This window comes from Ictalurus punctatus, chromosome 16 (genome assembly GCF_001660625.3).
Source record: "Ictalurus punctatus breed USDA103 chromosome 16, Coco_2.0, whole genome shotgun sequence".
NCBI classification, from domain to species: Eukaryota; Metazoa; Chordata; class Actinopteri; order Siluriformes; family Ictaluridae; genus Ictalurus; species Ictalurus punctatus.
In genome coordinates this window covers 12,362,578-12,383,280 of record NC_030431.2, presented here as the reverse complement: position 1 = coordinate 12,383,280, position 20,703 = coordinate 12,362,578, and the positions used below count along the sequence as shown (strand labels likewise).

Below are 20,703 nucleotides of genomic sequence, written 5' to 3'. Positions count from 1 at the left end.
GTGATGTGTGCCAAAAGGTTGTTGAGCTTCACAAAATGGGAAGTAGCTATAAGAAAATAGCACAAGTATTGAAAATGCCCATTTTCACCATCAGGGGAATAATTAAGAAATTCCAGAAAACTGGTAATGAATCAACCTGGAATTGGATGTGTGTCTGTATTGACTCAATGCTCTGTGAAGAGGATGGTTCGAGTGGCCAAAAAAATCTCCAAGGATCACAGCTGGAGAATTGGAGAAGTTAGTTGCATCTTGGGGCCAGAAAGTCTCCAAAACTACAATCTGAAGTCACCTTAATCACCACAAGTTATCTGGAAGGGTTTCAAGAAAAAGTCCTTTCCATGTATTCTCCAACCTCATCAGGCATTTTTAGGAGAAGACTCACAGCTATTATCTTGGCAAAGGGAGGTAACACAAAGTATTGACTAAAAGGGTGCCAATAATTTTTGCACACCTATATTTAACAAATATATATATATATATATATATATATATATATATATATATATATATATATATATATATATATATATATATATATATATATATATCAAAAGGTTAAACAATAAAGAGAATTTTTCACAGCCTTCTTTGCTCATATTTACCAAGGGTGTCAGTATTAGTAGAGGGCTGTATATGGGATCAGTTGCATTGTTTGCTAATAATTCTAAGACAGTATAATAATTTTCTCTAACATAAAGCCCATATTAAAAGCCAGGGGGCTGGCAATGTGCCAACACCACACCTTCTTCATCATCCACCCGTCCATCCATCCATCCATTTTTTGTGCCACTTATCCTACACAAGGTCACGGGATGCCTGGAGCCTATCCCAGAGAACTAGGGGCACAAGGCAGGGAACCCCCTGGATGGTGTGGAACAATCACACTCACACACTCACACTCACACAACCATTCACAAATTACGGACAATTTGGACATGCCAATCAGTCTACAATGCATGTCTTTGAACTGGGGGAGGAAACCGGAGTACCTGGAGGAAAATCCCAAATCACAGGGAGAACATACAAGCTCCATCCACAAAGGGCAGAGGCAGGAACTCCCAACGCCAGAGGTGTGAGGGAAATGTGCTAACACCTAAGTAACAATGCTCCCCACCCTCTTCATCATACAGATCAAAGTGAATTCTAAGGTCACAGTTAATTATGTATTATCATATTACATGGACTTACAGATAGTGCACTATATAGTGAATAGAGTGTGGTTGCAGCCTACAGATAGATTTTCAGGTTAAGTTTCAAAACAAACACAATAAAGCAGTAAAGGAGATAAGCGGTATTGAAATGAAATGAATAGGCACGGATTACAAAAGGATAAAAGCTTCCACTAAATATTAACAGATAACCATTATAGGACAGAAGATTTCTGTGCTGATGCAGTGTGTGTATTCTATATGCATTTGATTGATAAAATGCAGCATCTTACCAGCAAATCAGACGGTTTTTATTTATATTGTACAAACTAGATAGGTAAAGTCCGTCATGACAAACTTGAGAGTTTAAAATACTTATCAGTTTGAAATCTGAAGGTAATGTGCAGTATTAAGAAAAAAAGAGAGACAGAGAGATAGGGTGCCAATACTTTTACAGTTGACTAGATAGACAAGAATTCCGTAATTCCGATCACTTAGAAAAGTCATGGCAACTTGCATCTTATAAAGCACAAAAGTATGCTGGCTTTGTTAAGCCAACATAATTATAACATTCTAGAAGAACATGAACAAAATGAGAAATGAACAAAATCACAATATTCAAATACGGCTAAAGGAATTTTAGTTACATTTTACACTATACTTTATGTTGAAATATTTTTTCTAGTTACTGTCATTCTTGGATTATTATGATAGTGGATGATATTCTTTCCTCCTCAGAATGTTTCGAACAGTCTCATGTTTCTAAATTTGTTGTGGCAACATATGAACTCATGTTAAGCACGCTTATGTTAGAGTCTGTCATTCTATTTACACACACACACACACACACACACACACACACACACACTCACACACACACAGTTTCTATTGCTTTTTTTAGTTATTTAAAATATATTCAGTACAGTAGCTGGTAATATGTAATGTATTCTCAGTACAATTATACTGTGTAATATGTGGAAAATGTCAATAATGATTTAATTGTGAATAATCATGAAGCCTTTCACTATTTATAGTAATTCAGTAGTTTAAGCAAATAAAATTTATTTAACAGAAATGTTTTTTCTTATTTGTAACTGACTATAATACACTTAATAAAATGTAATTTACTATAACACCATTCTTTACACATTGAAAAGAAGTTTGGTTTCAAAATAGTTTATTAAATTTATTCAGTAGAAAATCATATAATTTATGAAAGTATGTTTTCCGCCATTTGTCACCAATCTCAGAGCATCAGTCCAGTTGTTCAGTTGTTAGAGATTTACATACTTTTACTCTGAAGTCTTATGTGTAAATGCTGCTAACACTGAGACAGGTCTGAATGCCAAACCAGACCAGCTTTCACAAACAATTCATTTTATATTAGCACACATGGCTTACATTTGTAAACAATCATACTGTTTATAGAGCTTAAAGTTCAAAGGCCACAGCGGTTCACTTTCTTTTGCTAACTTTGGTCCACGTTTTTTCTTTCTCCTAAAACTATCATATAAATGTCTGTATTTAGCTGGCTGAGATCAACTCGTAGTGTTTAAATGCATAAGTTATATATCTATCATATAAAATGAAATATAACACTGAATTGTATACTTCAATCTGACAAACGCACAGCGTTCGCGACTCAGAAAATAATAATAATAACAACACATAAACTGGTACTTTGGTAAAACCTCCACCAATGTGTGAAGAACTTCTTCAATAAGGCACTGATTTTAAAAATCCACCTCTGTCTAAAAATGTTTGAGGTCATTTAAAACACTTAAAGAATATTTCCATTTCCAGTTTTTTTTTTAAACAAAATCATTTTCAAGGTTCTTCCCTTTATGAAATTAACAATCAAGTAAATGTCCCTTCTTTATCCTCTATAATGCCATATGAACTACTTTGTAGTATAATACTGATAAATATGGCAGTTTATATCCAAAGCAGTAATACTTGATACTTTCTTTACCTTGCCTTCATCTCATTCCCTGACTAATACTCAACATTTTCCATTTTCTCTCTCTGTGCCATTCTCTTACTTTCACACTTCACCCACCTGTTTAATTCATTTACATCTTACTAACTCTCTCTGATATGTTTATTCAAATGAAGGTAGTTTAATACTTAAAACATATAGAATAATATATAACTGTTCATGCACCTAAATTTTTTTTGTCTTTGGTAAATTAAAAGCCCTTTTTACATGAATGCAACTTGCTAGATTGTCCTCTTTCACATTCTCTTAATGACCTGCTGCTGACCTTAAAGTCTTGAATATGTTAGCATTGTGTCCAGAGGCCATCTTGTGCCCATAAGAATGCTTGTTTAGCCTTGCAGACAGCATGTACAAGCTACTTGGCCTTGAAATATTTATTGCATTGCAGTCAAATTGCGCAGGACCTTTTGTTTGCATTGTTATTTTGCATTACTTAGATAATCTGATGTAATTTAGACTCACTGGTCTACATACAATTGAGAACCTCTTAAAAAGTATTGATTACAACATCCCACAGTCAAATTCTGGTTTCTTTACATGTTTGTTATTGTGTGCCTCCTCCATTTCTTACTTTCTTCTCCTGTGTAGATAATTACACCACCATATCCAGTTCCCTGGCCCAGCACAAAGCTGCTATTTTCAGCCTCTTGAGGGCGCTCCAGTTCAACTCAGGAGGGATGCTGTTATTTTCCTGCCCACACTGAGACACCTAGTAATAGGTGCCCAGGTGAGGCGGCATGTGGGTGGTTGGATGGCGTGGACTGGGGTAGATGCCAGCTCCGGGTGAGTTCCAGTAAGGGTTGGGTGCACCGAAGAAGCCAGAGGACGTGACGGGCAGCGCCTGGGGGTGAGGTGATACAAAGTTCATTTTCTGCGTATGGGGGTGGTAGGAGCTCACATAGGGCAGATCAGAAGGGTATTTGTACATGGCGGACTCAGGAGGATGAGGCTGTAAGGCCTGGGCAATGCCATGGAAGTCGAATTTGTAGGCATAGCGCTTTCCATGCACCTTGGTCATGATGTTTTTGTCATAGTAGTAGCGCAAAGCACGGCTCAGCTTGTCGTAGTTCATGTTGGGCTTGCTCTTACGCTCTCCCCAGCGCCGAGCCACCTCGTCTGGGTCGGTCATCTTGAACTCGCCATTTGTGCCTTCCCATGTGATGCAGCTCGAGTTCGCGCTGTCCGAGAGCAGCTCCAGAAGGAACTGCCACAGCTGGATCTGACCCGAACCTGTGGGGAGAATCACACAAATACACACCATTACATTCACACACACACACACACACACACACACACACACACACACACACACCACCAAATAAAAATAAGACAGAATATTGGAGGAACATTGATCAATATTTGATAAAAACATTCTCAAAACAGAGAAAACTTACAACAGATTGAACTTGATAAGAACTAAAAGCTCTTAAAACTGTTCAAAAAACCTTAGCTGAATGTTTAACAGGTATTTGGCAGGTTGAAGGTTAGACTGTAATATTAACATAATAATGTCTTTTAAAACCTTTGTAAACGTTCTAGTTAGACAAACACTAACAATACAGAACATTTATGTTTGCATTACTACTATTAAAATGCTGTAGCAGCTTAGTGACATTCTAGGAATACATGCATGGTTCATTGTTGTCATCTACACCTGACTTAGATTCAGTTAGAATGCTGTCTATGTATTATAATCACTACAATTTTCAGGAAACAATACACTTTATGTAATGTATGTCAGTTAAGAATGTTCTTTGAGGAATGTAAAAACTAATTAAACAAACTGATTAAATAAAAACAGTTCAACAGTTCCTCGTAGTGAACTCAGGCCTACAGTATGTACCACACTATCACCATACCATCACAATACTGCACAACAATCAGACTGAAAGAAGGACTTTATCATTTTTAGGACCCTGTGGTGCCTGTGCAAATTGCAAATGTTAACAGAAATCTGAAGTGCACAAGCCAGCCAGATCCACTACAAGGAAACACTGTGAATCCATTTTCTTTACAATTATATCATTCTTAAAGGTCTAGAAAAAAAAAACCTCAGGATTTCCCTACAATTTGGTTACCTCCCAATTCCCACCCATTAGCCATCTCTCCTCTATCATACGACAGCTACCAACCCATGGGGGTGAAGGCTAAAATTTACATTTACATTACATTTATTCATTTAGCAGAAGTTTTTATCCAAAGGGACCTACAAATGAGGAAATACAAGCAAAGTGAAATATCAAGAGGAGAACAATACAAGTAGTGCTACCATGCAAGATTTTTATGGGTGCAGCAGGAGCCTGCCTTGTGGTATAACAGAAAAAAGTTCACCCTACTGTCAGGAGATTACAATTTTAAATCCTGACAATGCCAAAACCACCCATGGCTGGGTGTCAAGGGAGCAAAATTGGCCATCTCTGAGTGGAAGAGGTTAGATAGTACTTTTCTCAAAGTGTGTTATGCTGCCCTGTGATGCAGCATGAGCAGTAGTTCAAAAAAGATGCAGTTGCCTTCACATGTCTCAGAGAAAGCAAGTGTTTTTCTTGGCAAAAACAGAGCTTCTTGTTATCCCTGCCTCAATCATTCACATCCTCACAATACAGCTAGGCTCAAGCACACTCAAACCACCCACGACAGCCAGAAACCTGAGTGACTTTTGATGACCACTTGAACTTTACAGACCACTTTTCAAAAAATTCATGGTCCTGTAGGTCCATTCTGCATAACATCAACACAATCAGACCCTAACTCAAAACTGGACTACTGCAACACACTACTATTGGACCTCCCAGCCAGCTCCATCAAACCCATTCAGATGATTCAGAATGCAGCAGCATGCCTTGTTTTCAACCAGCCCATAAGGCCCATGTCACACCCCTCTTCATCTCCCTCCACTGGCTTCCTGTAGCTGTCCGCATCAAATTCAAGGCCATGATGCTCACATAAAGACCTTATTTGGAACAGCACCCCCCTACTTCAACACTCTCCTTGAGGTTTATGTTCTCTCGTGCAACCTGCGATCAGTTAACACCTGACGCCTGTTGGTGCCTACTCAGTGTGGCTCAAGGTCCCTTTAAGAACCTTCAAAATGACTGTCCCTAGGTGGTGGGATGAACTTCCAACATCAATCCAAACAGCAGAATCCGTCTTTATCTTTAAAAAAATAAATAAATGGCTAAAGACCCATCTCTTCTGTGAACACTTACTAACCCCTAACTTGTCGTCCCCCACCCCCACCCCCACCCCCACCCCCCCCAAAAAAAAAAAAAAAAAAAAAAAGTTCTTACACTGGCTCTTACAACTCTTCTGTGTGCAATTTGCTCCTCTAGAACTCAATTAAGACAAATCACATCTAGGCCAAGGATGCAAACTTCACTGACAGTACAATTCAAACATTACCTGGGTTTGCCAGCCTGCTGCTCGTTGGTCCCAAAACCTGATATGGATCTGACATATGTGAAGTTATCAGTTAGTGCGATGATTGATTACACATGACGTATTCCAATATTTAATAAGTGCATAACAAATAAAGGTAAACATTAATTTGAACTACTGCAATATACTGAGAAATGGGACATTGCATTGACAAGATTAGAGTTGTTTGTGTCATGTTCCAGCTCTGATACATTGAAGTGACACATTAGGAAGTAATAATTCTCACCAAGTTGTGGCCTCTGCTCCTCTGTTTTGGTGACAATGGCTGGTGAAGACTGTAAAACTAACACATACATATACATAGAAAGTTCACAATGTTTCTGACACTGTAGAACTAGATATACTGTATAACTGTATACTGCAACTTGTTACTATTTCAGGCAGCGACAAAGTCAACAGAGCATGGACACCCATCATTCTTGAGATGGTAATTTGTTTCATATTTTTGTTCAGCTAAGTGGAAAAGAACACTGGTGTTTTAAAAAATTCAATTACCTTTATTGGTTGACGCTGACTGGGGTGGCCATGCAGATCGTCTGGCAGCTTCATAAGCTAAATCTAGAAGAGAATGGAAATTACTGCACTATATACTACATGCACTTACATTTAACCTGACAGGAGGGTGTGTGTTACCATCCATCCATCCATACATTTTCTGTATCGATTATCCTACACAGGGTCAGGGGGAGCCTGAAGACCCATTCACATTTTATAAATTTTTTTATGACATTTGTTAGATGTTCTTATCTTCATTTATCTCATTTATACATCTGAGCAGTTGTAGGTTAAGGGCCTTGCTGAAGGGCCCAAAAGTGGCAGCTTGGCGGTGCTGGTGTTTGAACTCATGACTTTCCAATCAGTAGGCCAATGTCTTAACTACTGAGTTACCACTGCCCTATTCACATACTACGGACAATTTAGAAATGCCAGTCAGACTACAGCGCATGTCTTTGGACCAGAGTACCTGGAGGAAACCCCCGAAGCACAAGGAGAAGACGCAAACTCCGTGCACACAGGATGGAGGCGGGGCGTGTGTTTGTGTGCACTATATCAGTATCTATCCATCAGTAACAGAGTGTGTGTGTGTGTGTGTATGTGTGTGTGTGTGTGTGTGTGTGTGTGTGTGTGTGTGTGTGTGGCTGGTTTAGTTTCTGTGGTTGACCTCAGGGATTAAAGTAAGGAGCAGCGGACAAGGATAAAAACTGCAGCAGGATTAAAATATGCACACTTTAACATGATGTACCCAGAGCTACAAATATTTTCTCCTCCTGATTAGCCCATGTATAATGTTTTTATAATAACCATGAATAGAATATAGGGAAGCAGAACTGACCTGGTCTTGCAGGGGCTCTGGGAGTGTCAGGTGGGTAGACAGGAGTGTTGGGGAAGATGAAGCTTGCACCCCCTGCACAAGACAGTTCTAATTACAATGAGATCACGTATAACACTTACACAAGATACAGCCGAGTGTAAAGATTTGCAATCTCAACGGTTTTTGGGTGAAAAGCGCAAAATACTTTTGATAGGGTCTCAAAGGTATTATATCACAGCGCTGTTGAGTTCTCAAATCTGATTGGTCAAGATCAAAATGTGCTGAATAATTTTCTACAACAGCACGGCTCGGACAGTGGCTGCAAAGCAAATTACAGCTCTATATAAATGTGCTCCTTTTAATACATTAATGTTTAAAAACCTCATACACACAGGCTAATTTAAGCATAATAATTAAATGATCATTTTGTTGCTTTTGTTAATGTTGGAATTCAACAAAGAATAATCTACTGTAAGGAGACGTTTATTTAACATTATTGGAAGAAGGCTGAAGTGAGAGTTCACTGGTAAAGCTCTTTCTTGAAGTTTTTGCAGTGAAGTGTTCAGGAAGGTGCATTCTGCACTTTGAGGTTCACTAATAACATGACAAGCTGCATTTTTTTTTTGCTTCAAGCAAGTGCAAGAAAAAGAGACAGGTCTGAAACTGTTTATAGCGGTTACATATACTGTAAGCCATATCTAGAAATAATCTGTGTTGCGGAGGTTCCGTCACTTTAAATTTAACTACAGACCAAATGTATTATGCATTCTTCTTAAAGAAATCAGAATGTGAAATTGTTGATTTTGAGTTATTGGAAAACAACCAACAATAATAACCATGGATTATTCCTTACCTAAAGAATATTTATATCACATTCAGGAAGGAAGACGCTTTTGAACTGCTTCCATAATTTTTTTTTGTTCATTATTAATATTCTTGAAACACTATTTTACTGTATCATGCTGGACAATATCTTGCTGTAAATTGTTTTATTTTACTCTTTCATTTTCTCCAAAGGGCAGGGATGTGCAGAATGGGGGGGGGGGGGGGTGGGGGGGTTGGCTCTGGCGGCTCGAGCCCCTGCCCTTTTTCTAAATTATTTTTTTAGAACATCATCTCACCTCCCAACATCTATTAATAAACAATGATATTATGTAAAAAGTATTTGAATTCAAATTAACATTAGAGCATGCAGAAAACAGTAGCAAATTAATCACAAGAAAGTCTGAGAATTTTCCTATTTATTTGTCCGACTCGAGTCTGCCGTCAGAGAGTCTCGTTGTTATGATGCAATCGCAGTGCGTCTTGCTTCAACAGGCAGACAGGTATGCTGACACCACTAGCTCTTCTGCTAACCTTTTCGTAATATTAGCAGCATTTTATATGCTTTTTGCCGATAGTTTTCAAACTGATTGAGAGGGAATGTGTTGATAAGTACCAGCTACTCAAGTTCGTTAAATTTCCAGACATGCAAGTAACCTTGTTATGTTATATTATATGTATGTTATATTGTCAGTAAAGGCATGATGCCAAACAGACAGAGACAGCAGAACATTAAAGAAAAATTGAAGGAGGAAGGAGGAAGAAGCGAAAGGGACAGCTTCCTTGTCAACATGGGTGAAAAAAGGTGAGCTAATATGAGACAGATACTTGCAAAGATAGTTGCAAAAAAGGCATCATATGTTTACAAATAATGATAGTCGGTGTTACACATTGTTCTGTTCGGCCATACACTGATTACCCTAGCCCCCACTGTAATTTTGCTTTTTTATATAAATAAAAACCATTTAGTTCAGTTGGACAACGTTCAAAAGATGCTACAAACTGAAAGCATCTGCTGCATTCAGCATAAGCTGCAGAGTCGCAGCACAGAATAATAATGAAACCACTTTTCAAGATCCCAAATATAGTTCTACTATATACATATAGTAACTTGCCCCTTGTTAACTAATATGGTAAGTTTAGTCCTGTAGCCTAAAGTGATATGAAAAAATCGTGATATAAAATCATTAAAATCTCAGTTTATCTTTTTAAAATGCAATTTAGAAGGCAAAAATGACACGCTTTGAGACTAAAAAGCCAGTTCAGCAAGCAGTGCTGCAGTTTTATGGAAATAAAGTGCTACTGCCAAATATAAATTAAATTGTGAAATGAATAGTTTTACAGACTTTTACAGCAAATGACATACAGTGGGTGTGTTACTACATTTGTGGATCATAATACTTTTTATTAATAGTTTTTATTTAATTTCATAATGTTTAAATTTTCTTTTAAAGAAAATCTTTGGGTTCATCTCTCCACTAAATGTTTGTTGTAATTATTTCTATAAATGTAAAAAATAAAATACCATTAGGTTTTGTTAGTGTCATTCATTCCAATATGTCATTCATGTCATTCAATCCATTATTGTGACCACACATTGTGTCTGTTTACAATGTCTACCAGGGTTATAAGAATATGTAATTAAAGTTATTAAAGTAGTAAAATTAGCTCTTTGGTGATATGCCCCCCCCCCCCTTTTTCTTTTTTCTTTTTTTTTTTTTTTTAACATTTGAGCCCCTGCCCCTGAGGAACTCTCTGCAAGTCCCTGCTAAAAGGTGTGCAAACTATTGTACTCAGCTGTTTTTATTTGCTGACTTCTGACAGTGGTATCACTCCAAACTGGCAAGCATTTCAAGTGCAAGAAAAATAGATATATGGAGATAACTACAGCACAACATGCACCTGAAGGCCCATAAACAGGCAGAGGCTGTAAGCAGAGTGCTTGATAAATCTACAAGAATGTTTCACGTCACCATGTTGAAGCTGTCCAGTGGAGATTTCGGCCAGCAGAGAAGCCCAAGTCAGAAGGAAAAACTATAATCAGTCCATACAGGATTTCACAATGGGTTTTTTATTGTGATTGTCGCAGCCAAAAATGCTTGCTTTTGCTTCAGCTGTTTTCAAAATTTGCGATGCAATTTGTGGAGTTTTTTGCTCTTTTTTGTGTAAAAATCACGAAATTGCAATTGCACAAAATTACACATCTTTCACAGTGATGTTTTTTGGTAAATGAGACCTTTTAGCTGTACTCATGTTTGATGCGTGAATCAAAGAGGGCTTTGAGCGAATGCATGTTGTGTTGACGTCATATGACACATCTTGGCCCAAATTTGCAGAAAATCTGAAAAACTGCAAGCTGCTGTGAATATTGCCGAGGTTGCTTTATTTTGCATTCGTTTCTTGCATTTCTTACTCCACATATATAAAAAAAAAAAATGTAAAACTCATTTGAGCTGCGCTACCGAAGCTGAATGGTGCCACCTGCCGGCCAAAACTCTTTTGCACAGTATTTTGGCTCCTGATCCTCAGTAAAGCCAATAACTACTTAGGCTGTGATGCACATACAGAGCACCTGTCCAGTTGCCGAGTGATGCATGAGCCTTCTTACCTGTGTTACGTGCATGCATTAACCGTGGCGAGTTTTGCAAGGCTTTGTCAACATCGTCTGAAGTCAAATGGGGAAGTGGAGCTGAGGAAGAAAACATTCTTTTGAAAGAGGGGAGTGATAAAATACAAAAAATATATTAAAAAAAAGCTAAAAAAAAACCTTGTGGTGTGCTAACAAGATGGAGAGAAACAAAAGGATGGAGAGGTAGAAAGAGAGAGGGACAGGAAGAAATGAGGGAGGAGAGGGAGAGTAGCAGAAAATGGGAAGGGAACATAAATAAAGGGTGTAAGTACGGCGCATGCGTCACTGTGATAGAGCTGCAAAATGCCAAATGAAACATTCAGTCGATCAGTAAAGTTAACAGCATGCAGCATTCACTCTTCAGTTACTGTATGAAATAGCTGTGCGCGTGTGTGTGTGTGTGTGTGTGTGTGTGTGTGTGTGTGTGTGTGTGTGTGTGTGTGTGTGTGTGTGTGTGTGTGAGTCACTCACTCTCCCGTAGGTAGTGGAGATGAGACAGTAGGATGTCAGCATTGTAGCTGGGCGTGAGACGCTGGAAGTCCTCTTTGCTCATCTTACAGAGCTCCTTGCCATCAATGTTGTGGAACAGTGAGATGTCCACCTCCAGCAAGCCGTATTCCCTTACAGCCCACTCCAGCCACTGACGCACATGATCCGGCGTCCATAGCGTGGGGTCTACAACCACACACACACACACACACACACACACACACACACACACACACACAAACACACAATTAGTTATCTTTGTGTCACTTATTTATTTGAAGAGAGGTGGGAATTAAATTAACAAATGATTATTTTCAGGTGTATTCATATTATTGTTATTGCACTCATCCATCCATCCATTTTCTGCACCGCTTATCCTACACACAGTCCAAATTTTGAACCAAATTTAGCACACATCTTATTAATACATAGTATGCTTTATTAATAAGTTGTACAGTAAATGCGGTCCACCAATATCACTGTCTTATGCATTAAACCATGTTAAGTGTTTTCTTTATAACAGGAAAACACTTAACGTAGAAGTATTACGGTGCCATTGTCTTCGTAGTAGACAGTGTTTATGCCAAGAGAAATGTGAGAGAAAACTGGTTTTCCCTGGTCGTTGTTGTAGTAAATTAATAAGTATTTTTCACGTTAAGTTTCTGTGTAAGTGTGTGCAACACTGCCTACGTCTGTCCACGATGTTGTTGTAACCTTCATTAAACCTTCTTAACCTTTCTTAGTCCCGCTGAGCTCTGCTGACCCTCCTTTTACGAGTGAGAGCTCACAAATCTGTTCAGCTCTGTGCGCTTAGGGATGTGCTTCCTGCCGCTGCATTCCTGCGTCCCCTGTGTCCATTGTCTCTCAGCAGAGTGAAAACAGGATGCACTAAACATGCTGCCTCACTGTGCCTGTCAACTTTAGCTGAGGAGGAAGTTGCATTTGTACTTTTGGGGACAAAAGTGTTGCTCAACCTGAGAAAGCCTGGCACATGCACGCATATGAACACACACACACACACACACACACACACACACAGGATTGGTAGAACTAAAGAATGCCTGTGTGTGTGTGTGTTTGAGTGTGTGTGTATGTGTGTGTGTGTGTGTGTGTTGGGGATCTCTGATAAGACAACCTCTCTCTGTTGGCAAAGTTCACTTGTCCCCACCCTCTTAGGGTTCTGACCCAAGGAAGAAGTCTACACACACACACACAGAGTAAATGAAGCCAGGAATAGACATATGTAGAGTTTAATGCACGCTGTGTGTGTGTGTGTGTGTGTGTGTGTGTGTGTGTGTGTGTGTGTGTGTGTGTGTGTGTGAGACCTGCAGGTACAATGACTCTGCGCTCATTGGTCGTCATATTGGGAGGGGCGGCATGCTTGTCCTCCATGTAGCTGCTGTAGGTCATTGGAGCACCATCACCTCCACTTGCCATCTTTCCTTTCCCCACACTGCAGTCATCTGGAGAGCTCCTGTACAAACACACACACACAAACAAAAATGAAAATATTGTGAAATGCAGACATAATCTCAGCATCTGATCGAATAATTCTCTTCTGTACTACAGGCAGACACACAAAAGTCTATAAACGTGAAGTAAATCATCTCTGATCTCTGCTGCGGGTTACTGCTCTGAAGGCCAGAAAATGAAGACTGAAGGAGCTACACAGAATAAATTTATAGGCCTTCTGGTGCCAAGATTCACTGCTGCTTTTCATTATAAGCTAAACATCTTGTGAGTGAATGTTTGCGCCTGCATGACCACCACTTCCTGTTTGGTCAGCGAACTTGTGGCACTTGTGACCGAAATGTGGCCACATTCGCTTCATTTTTATGATGTTGGCATGAGATGTGGCTGCTTAGAGCTTTTGATGAATAAACACGGGTTCCAGTTTGCAAATGACTTACAAACATTTTACTTACAAGCATGCAGTCAGCGATTACTACACAGAAACATGTCACATTCTTGGAATGGAAGGCGATATCCCAAATATTTCTAGAGAATTTAACAACCACAGGGGCATCACACATTTTAAAAGAGATGAAACTTCTTGCTGTCAGCCATGCATTTTTTCTGGAGTTCCTGATATCCAAATGGAGGGCAGTCCAATTTTATAAACCTGATCTGATGAAAAAGTCGGAAGAGCAATTTAATGTGGCTGTTTAATATATTTAATACAACTACTTTATCATTTTAACTCTTCATACACATTATGCTGTTTAAGTGTGAGACCATTTGACATTGATGATATGGACTAGCTATATAATGTGTTTAAATAGTTCAAAATATGGGTAACAGTTACAACTGACTGAGGCTAAGTCTCGCTGTCTCTGAAAGGACATTTGTATTCATATATTGGCGTATCTTTGAGGTGCAGTCTGGCTCAAGCTTTAGGCAGCAGATGTGCAGGATCACTGCTGGAATTTCCCATCAGGCTCAGAACAGCTTGCCAAGGACACGAACAGCCTACAGCCCTTCTTACTATCCCGTTCATGTGCTAGCCACCTATTGGCCTACTTAGGCACAGCGGCTCACAGTGAGCTTTCAATCATGTTACACTGTTCATTACAGACTACATGCATAAATTCCATGTATACACTCAAAGTGTTTAGAAGTCCATGTACCCTCACATTCTTTCGTTCCCCAAATGCTGCAGCACATTCAACCACCTTAAACCTTTTCTTCTTGTCCTCCAGCAAAGCCATGCTAAGAATCCCGAAGGAATTCTCAGTTTCACTTGCACACCCATAAACGCCTATGACTGCAGACTCCATCAAGAGCCGCTGAGGCATTTTTTTTAACACACTCACCAGTTTGTCCCCATTTACTGTTTAAATAATTGAGCAAGACAGACCCTTCATCAGAAAAACAGCTCAGTCTCGAATCTGTGTGGCAGGCCGTGTTGCAAAAAAGCTCCAAAAATTGTCTCTCAATTGGACAGCAGGAGGGTAACCATATTGGATTTTATGTCCTAGGATCAGTTCCCACTTTTTAGAGTTAAGCAGGTTGGGCAGAAGATCACATGGTGTCACCCATCCAAGAATTTCTGTCAGACTCTGAAGAGTGGCTATAACACCATGTGGTGACTTTGTTCTTTTTTTTTGACAAAGAGCTGAATAATAAATGTGATCAAGTACACAGGAATAATGGGAGGAAAAAATGAATGCAAGTGGAAGCAGTCTTACTAAATTCTACGTATTGGTGGGTTCAAATGAAACTTTTTGTGAATTCAACAACATGAAAGGTGAACAGATGATACACGTGCCATTCAAGTGCACAGTTTCTCCATACATAGGTTATTTTTGGGTGGCTCCTCAAGTAAAAAAAAAAAACGCAAATATTTTGGGTAAAACGTTTGGGGTTAAGGCCAGTTTAGCAACACTAAACCTGGTTGCTCCCCAGGTTTACTTCAGCTCTGAGGGAAATATTTACATGCTTATAGTCATAGGAACACTGTTGCTAGGCAACTTGTAAATATGAACACCAAGCATTAAGTTCCCTGCCGAAAAAAACCAATACAAACCCTCATAGAATTTCTAACAGTTTTAATGGTTATAATGGGAATTGTATTAGTTTTAATGGAAAATGTAATGGTCCCTGTGGGTCTCTACTGGTAATTTGTTGCCTGCTATTGGTGACATGTTATGCCTAGTGAACACCATTAAGGACTGGTAATGGTAATGGTTCTAATGCTTAGCTGATGGTTTTGTGGAAATGCTATTTATAATGGAAACCATTGGTATTTCTGTGATGGTTTCTAATTTTTTTTTTTTTAGCAGGGTTGCTAATGACTGAACATTTTAAGTGCTTTATAATAGCAATATCAAAGTAAAGTGACAGTGAAAATTAGACAGAACGATCAGGAATACCATAATTTCCCTCAGATGTGTCTGTAAATCTAATATCAACTAATATTGTATGTATATAATGTAATTACACTTAGCATTAACCACTAACCAAACATCCCTGTGTTCCACCATATTAAGAAATGTGACTAAGTGAAAATACTTCGGAATCTTTACTCCTAAAGTAGTGAATACCAGAAAAGTGGGATGTTCACAGAATCTTTTAATAAAAATGGTGAACAGCACACTTTATTAATGGTGTATATTTTTTATACAGGATCTATTGAAATAGTTGTGGGGAATCAGCACATCCTCTTCTCATCCTCTGTATCTCACTTTTATTGCTTTTCGCAATGATATATTCTCAGTGACTAAGGGGCGTGACTAAGTGAGTAAGGGGCCTCTCTCCATATATTCAGGCAATGTAGAAATGGCTCATATTAATTATGATTTAAAAATTTTTATGACTTGTGATGGATACAGGTTTTAGTGCTTATAGCACAGAGCTTCATACTCACCCAAAAAAAAAAATGCTCATATTCCATTATATTCCTCTATCTCTCTCACACACACTCATTCACTCTCCTTCTCTCTCTCTCTCTGTCTGTGTTAGTCTCTCTTTTCTGCTCAGTATGCTTTCAGATAAAAATCTTTTCCCTCTTTATCTCTGGTGTGTGTATATAATGAGTTCTAAATATTTCTAATGTAGCAGTCCATACGGTACAGTGAGGGCTTAATAAAAACAGCTGTTTTGAGTTCGGGATCCGCATACAGCTCAACGTGTCACTGCATCTGAGTGTGTGTCTATGTGCCTGTATGTGTGTGTGCTGGTGCATTCAGATCCCTCTATAAATTCGGCTCCTGTGTTTCTAACAACTCCTGGTGGATTAATTTCAGGCCTCGAAACCCAAACAGCCAATTCTCTACCACACACCGCCCTTCATTTCTGCACCAGTAGCAGACTTCTCAAATATCAGTTTCAAGTGAGACTGACAGACTCACTCTTATTGCTATTAACCAAGTATACACATTCACTCTGACGTATACAGTATAAGCTGAGTCTAAAGAAGCCTGAACTGTTTTGCCCAATGAGCAGAAATGTAATCCAGCAGCGACCAAAAGAATGGAAGATTTTACTTTGTACACTAGTAACAAAGTTTGTAACAAAGTTTTATTTTGTACACTAGTAGTTTGGTTAGCTTCATTTTAAAGAAATGAATATGACAGAAATGGTCTAGCACTAGTTAAATGAGAGTGCTAAATGTCAGTTATACACTACATAAGCCAATTGTGGTGCTCACCTAGAGCCGTTCACTTGCCCCACTCTTCCACCTCCTCCTCCTCCTCCTCCGCCTCCTGTGGTTCCTGCTCCTCCTCCTCCGTTGTTGCACTCCATCTTGATGGTGACACGGCCAGGCGGAGGGGTGAGCCAGTCCTGCTGTGTGGCCCGGGGACTCAGCTTACTCTGGCCATACTCACTCACTGCTGATGCTGTCATGTCTGGCTTGGCCTGCTGGGCCACGCTGTAGACACACTCAAACAGAGATTGATCCTCACTCACCACGGACAGCGCCTCCTACAGATGGAAGAGGGAGTGGAGAGATATGTAAAATTGCAGTTTTCTGCTGTGATATTATTGCAATCCAGAGGTGGGTAGAGTAGTCAAAAACCATACTCAAGTAGAAGTGGTGTAAGTGTTGTTAGTAACAATTATCCCAGTAAGCAACTGAGTTAAAAAGAATTTAGTACAGAGACTGCACTCTTAAAGAGCACTTAAAATGATCTCACCTAGCATCCTAAAGAGTTCTAATGTTCTAATTAGGAAAAATACAATTGAGAACGTTTCTTTGCAAGGTTCCAAATAAAACCCCTTTAAAACCTAGAACCATTAATGATGCCAAGTACCCTTTTCTTTCCCTTTTAGTGTAACACGTTACTCTTTATATGAATAATATACACTCACGGGCCACTTTAATAGAAACAACAGTATTCAAACAGCCAATCAGCTGGCAGCAGCACAATGCATAAAATCATGCAGATCCAGGTTGAGAGCTTCAGTTCATGTTCACATTAAAGATCAGAATGGAGATAAATTCTGATCTCAGTGCCAGACAGACTGGTTTCAGTACTTCAGAGACTTTTGATCTGGGATTTTCACACAAACCATGCTCCAGAACTTACACAGAGCAGAAACACCATGTTGATGAGAGAGATCAGAGGACAATTACTGTTTCCAGGTGACATGGAGCCTATGATAAGTCTACTAACCACTCTTTACAACCGTATTGAGCAGAAAAGCATTTTAGCATGCACATGTCGTACTTTGGCCTATCAGCCAATGAGGAAACTGATGCTACTGTATTTTCACCAAAAGTGGACAGTACATACATAATGTGACCATGTTAGTTTAGTGTTAGATTAGAGAAATGTGTGGCCTATTATGAAGGTGTGGCAGGCAACCAAGAGCCAAATAAACAAAAGAATCCACAGAACTATGGGAAAAAAGTAACAGAAACATAGTTGAATAAAATGTACTTTTACATTTAAGGTAGACGCCTGTATCCAGAACGACTTACATTAATCTCGCTCTCTTTTTTTAATACAACTTATCAATTGAGGGTTAACGGCCATGCTCAAGGGCCCAGCATTGGCAGCTTGTGGTGTTGGGATTTGAACTCACAACGGTCTGATCGGTATGGACAGAATGGCACCATTCACTCCAATTGTGTGTTTTTGAAGCCTTTTTTGGGTTGAAATGGGAGCTGCCATCTTGCAAAAAATTGGAGCCAGAGACAGTGCAGTAAATCAGTCCATACAGGATTTTGTGATTTTAATTTCTGTGATCAAAAATGTTTGATTTTGCTGTAGTTTCCTCAGAATTTGCATTGCAACTTGCTGAGTTTTCTGTGCTTTTTTGTGTAAAAGTACTTTAATTGGTGATATTTCAATTGGAATTTTTTTTTTGCACGGTCTTTCACAGTTTTGTTTGTTGGTAAATGAGAACTTTTCGCTGTACTTATGTCTGACACACGTGAATCGAAGAGGGCTTTGTCTGAATGCGCGTTGTGATGATATCACATGACCCGCCTTGGCCCAAATCTGTCGAAAATCTGCAGTGATTTAAAAAAATTGCAAGCTCCTCCAAATATTGTGGAGTTTGCTTAATTTTGCATTAATTTCTGTGATCGCAAAATCATGAAATCCTGGAGGGACTGGTAAATACAGCTGGACAGACAATGGGTCTGCCTCTCACCCACTCATATTAGTGATAGACATGTAATTGCACGTGCACGATTCATTACCTAAAGTGCATCTTAAAACATGTTAGCTAACTCACAGTTATAAATACAGCATAATTAATTAATGTTGTATGTAAAATGCTGAATTGCAGTTGTATAGTATTAGCAGGCATATTTATTTTACTGTTGTCAGTAAAAGATTTTAGAACTATGAGTCATGACTGAGCTGCCAATTGTTAGCTAGCTGACATTATCCATTGTTTTAATCAAAGTAATGTAAGCATAAATAGTTAAAGTGGCCTAATGTACGTACTGAAAATATAAACAGCAGTCAAGATTTACACTCAACAAGACCTATTTTTTAAGAAATGTAAAATAAGAATATCTGTTCTCCATCATGTTCATCTAGCTCTGACACCTGCAGTAAGTTACCCATCTGAATAGAGAAATTGTCACGTTGTGGACGTAATGAAGGTTAGGATGGATGCAAATGCAGATAAGAGCTTTTAATAAAGAGGGGCAGGCAGACAAATCCAAAACAAGAGACAATAGTGTGGTCAAAAACAGGCAATGGGTCAGGTGATCTGTAAACAGGCATAAATGAGACAAGGCAAGAAATGAGAATGAGAAATAAGAAACAAGATCAAAGAACATGAATCAAAAAAAGGAACAGGGTACAAACACTTGGTACGGGGATAACACTCAATACTTCGCCAAGAGTGAATGGCTCGAAAGTCTTTTTAAACTGTTGTGTGATTGTGTGTGAGACTAGATGCTGGTGTGCGTGAATAGAATGAATGTGTTTTCTGGGAATTGCGGTCCATGGCGGCCATGTTTGTAGGCCGCAGTGCAAGATGGGAAATGTAGTCACTGGTTTGCTGTGATATGTCAAATGCTCTGCTTGTGTTGTCAGTGGAGCTTGTTTAAAAAGGAGTGACACTGGCTAACCTCATCAAGATATTTTCAAGTGTAAACTAAGGTCATGCAGACATAAATTATAGAATTTAGCTAGTGTTAGCTGCCTTGGTTTATGTCATGACATCAGTTAATCATGCTGGTTTACTTTTAGTTACAATATCAGTACTACAAGCTAGCTTAGACATCAAAAATTTAAAACTACTTAAAACTCAATTTTCATTTTCATCCATTCGTAAACATGGGAATGGACGGGGTTAAAAAGTGTAAAAAAGTGTAGCCAGCCACTAGAGGGCCTCTGAGACATTTTGACTTCACATTTCACTCCCTGTTATGATGTCCACTCATATATACAGCTATTGGCACTATTCAGTAATACTCAAATATTCTTTCAAGTACAATGTATTTTGTACTTATTTGAGTAAATGTAAGAGTAAATGCAGTGTGTTACTCGAGCTCTTTTACAGTCATACTACAGACATACTATAACATAAATTCTACAAAATGAAAGCTTCTCAAGACCTGGCACCATGTCTGTGTTATAATTCAAGCAGGTCTTTGATCAGTGAGAGGAAGAGGACACCATGTTGGGAACCAGATTAAAAAGCGCCCTAACAGATCTCGGTTCATGGCTCAGATGCAAAGGTCATTACTGCAGTGTTAGGCTGGAGCGAAGTGAGGCATAAGCTTGCACTCGCAGAAACCACACTCACCCATTCCCCACTGGTCCTGTTAATACACACTTAACAAACACCAAACACCCACACACACACACACACACACACACGCTCACTCAATTCCCTACATCCAGCCTCACACTTCCTCTGTTTTTATAATCTTATGGAACAACTCATCAGAGCAGCCACT

At 39.0% G+C, this 20,703-nt stretch overlaps 1 protein-coding gene across 5 annotated transcripts in view; it reads right to left on the bottom strand.

The window, feature by feature from the left end:
• Positions 1-1,110: 1,110 nt before the first annotated feature.
• The window catches only part of erg (ETS transcription factor ERG), a 55,730-nt gene continuing 36,137 nt past the window's right edge, over positions 1,111-20,703 (bottom strand). For 3 of the 5 annotated variants that reach the window (XM_017489730.3, XM_017489733.3, XM_017489731.3), the window contains 9 exons: positions 16,984-17,258; positions 13,160-13,308; positions 11,817-12,020; positions 11,325-11,405; positions 7,916-7,987; positions 7,078-7,140; positions 6,809-6,865; positions 6,547-6,594; positions 1,111-4,377 (listed from right to left, as the gene is read on the bottom strand). In XM_017489730.3, coding sequence (XP_017345219.1) covers positions 3,857-4,377; positions 6,547-6,594; positions 6,809-6,865; positions 7,078-7,140; positions 7,916-7,987; positions 11,325-11,405; positions 11,817-12,020; positions 13,160-13,308; positions 16,984-17,258 — 1,470 coding nt within the window. In that variant the 3' untranslated portion in view covers positions 1,111-3,856. The remainder of the gene's footprint in view (positions 4,378-6,546; positions 6,595-6,808; positions 6,866-7,077; positions 7,141-7,915; positions 7,988-11,324; positions 11,406-11,816; positions 12,021-13,159; positions 13,309-16,983; positions 17,259-20,703) is intronic. The other 2 variants (XM_017489732.3, XM_017489734.3) reach the window with 1 other exon arrangement.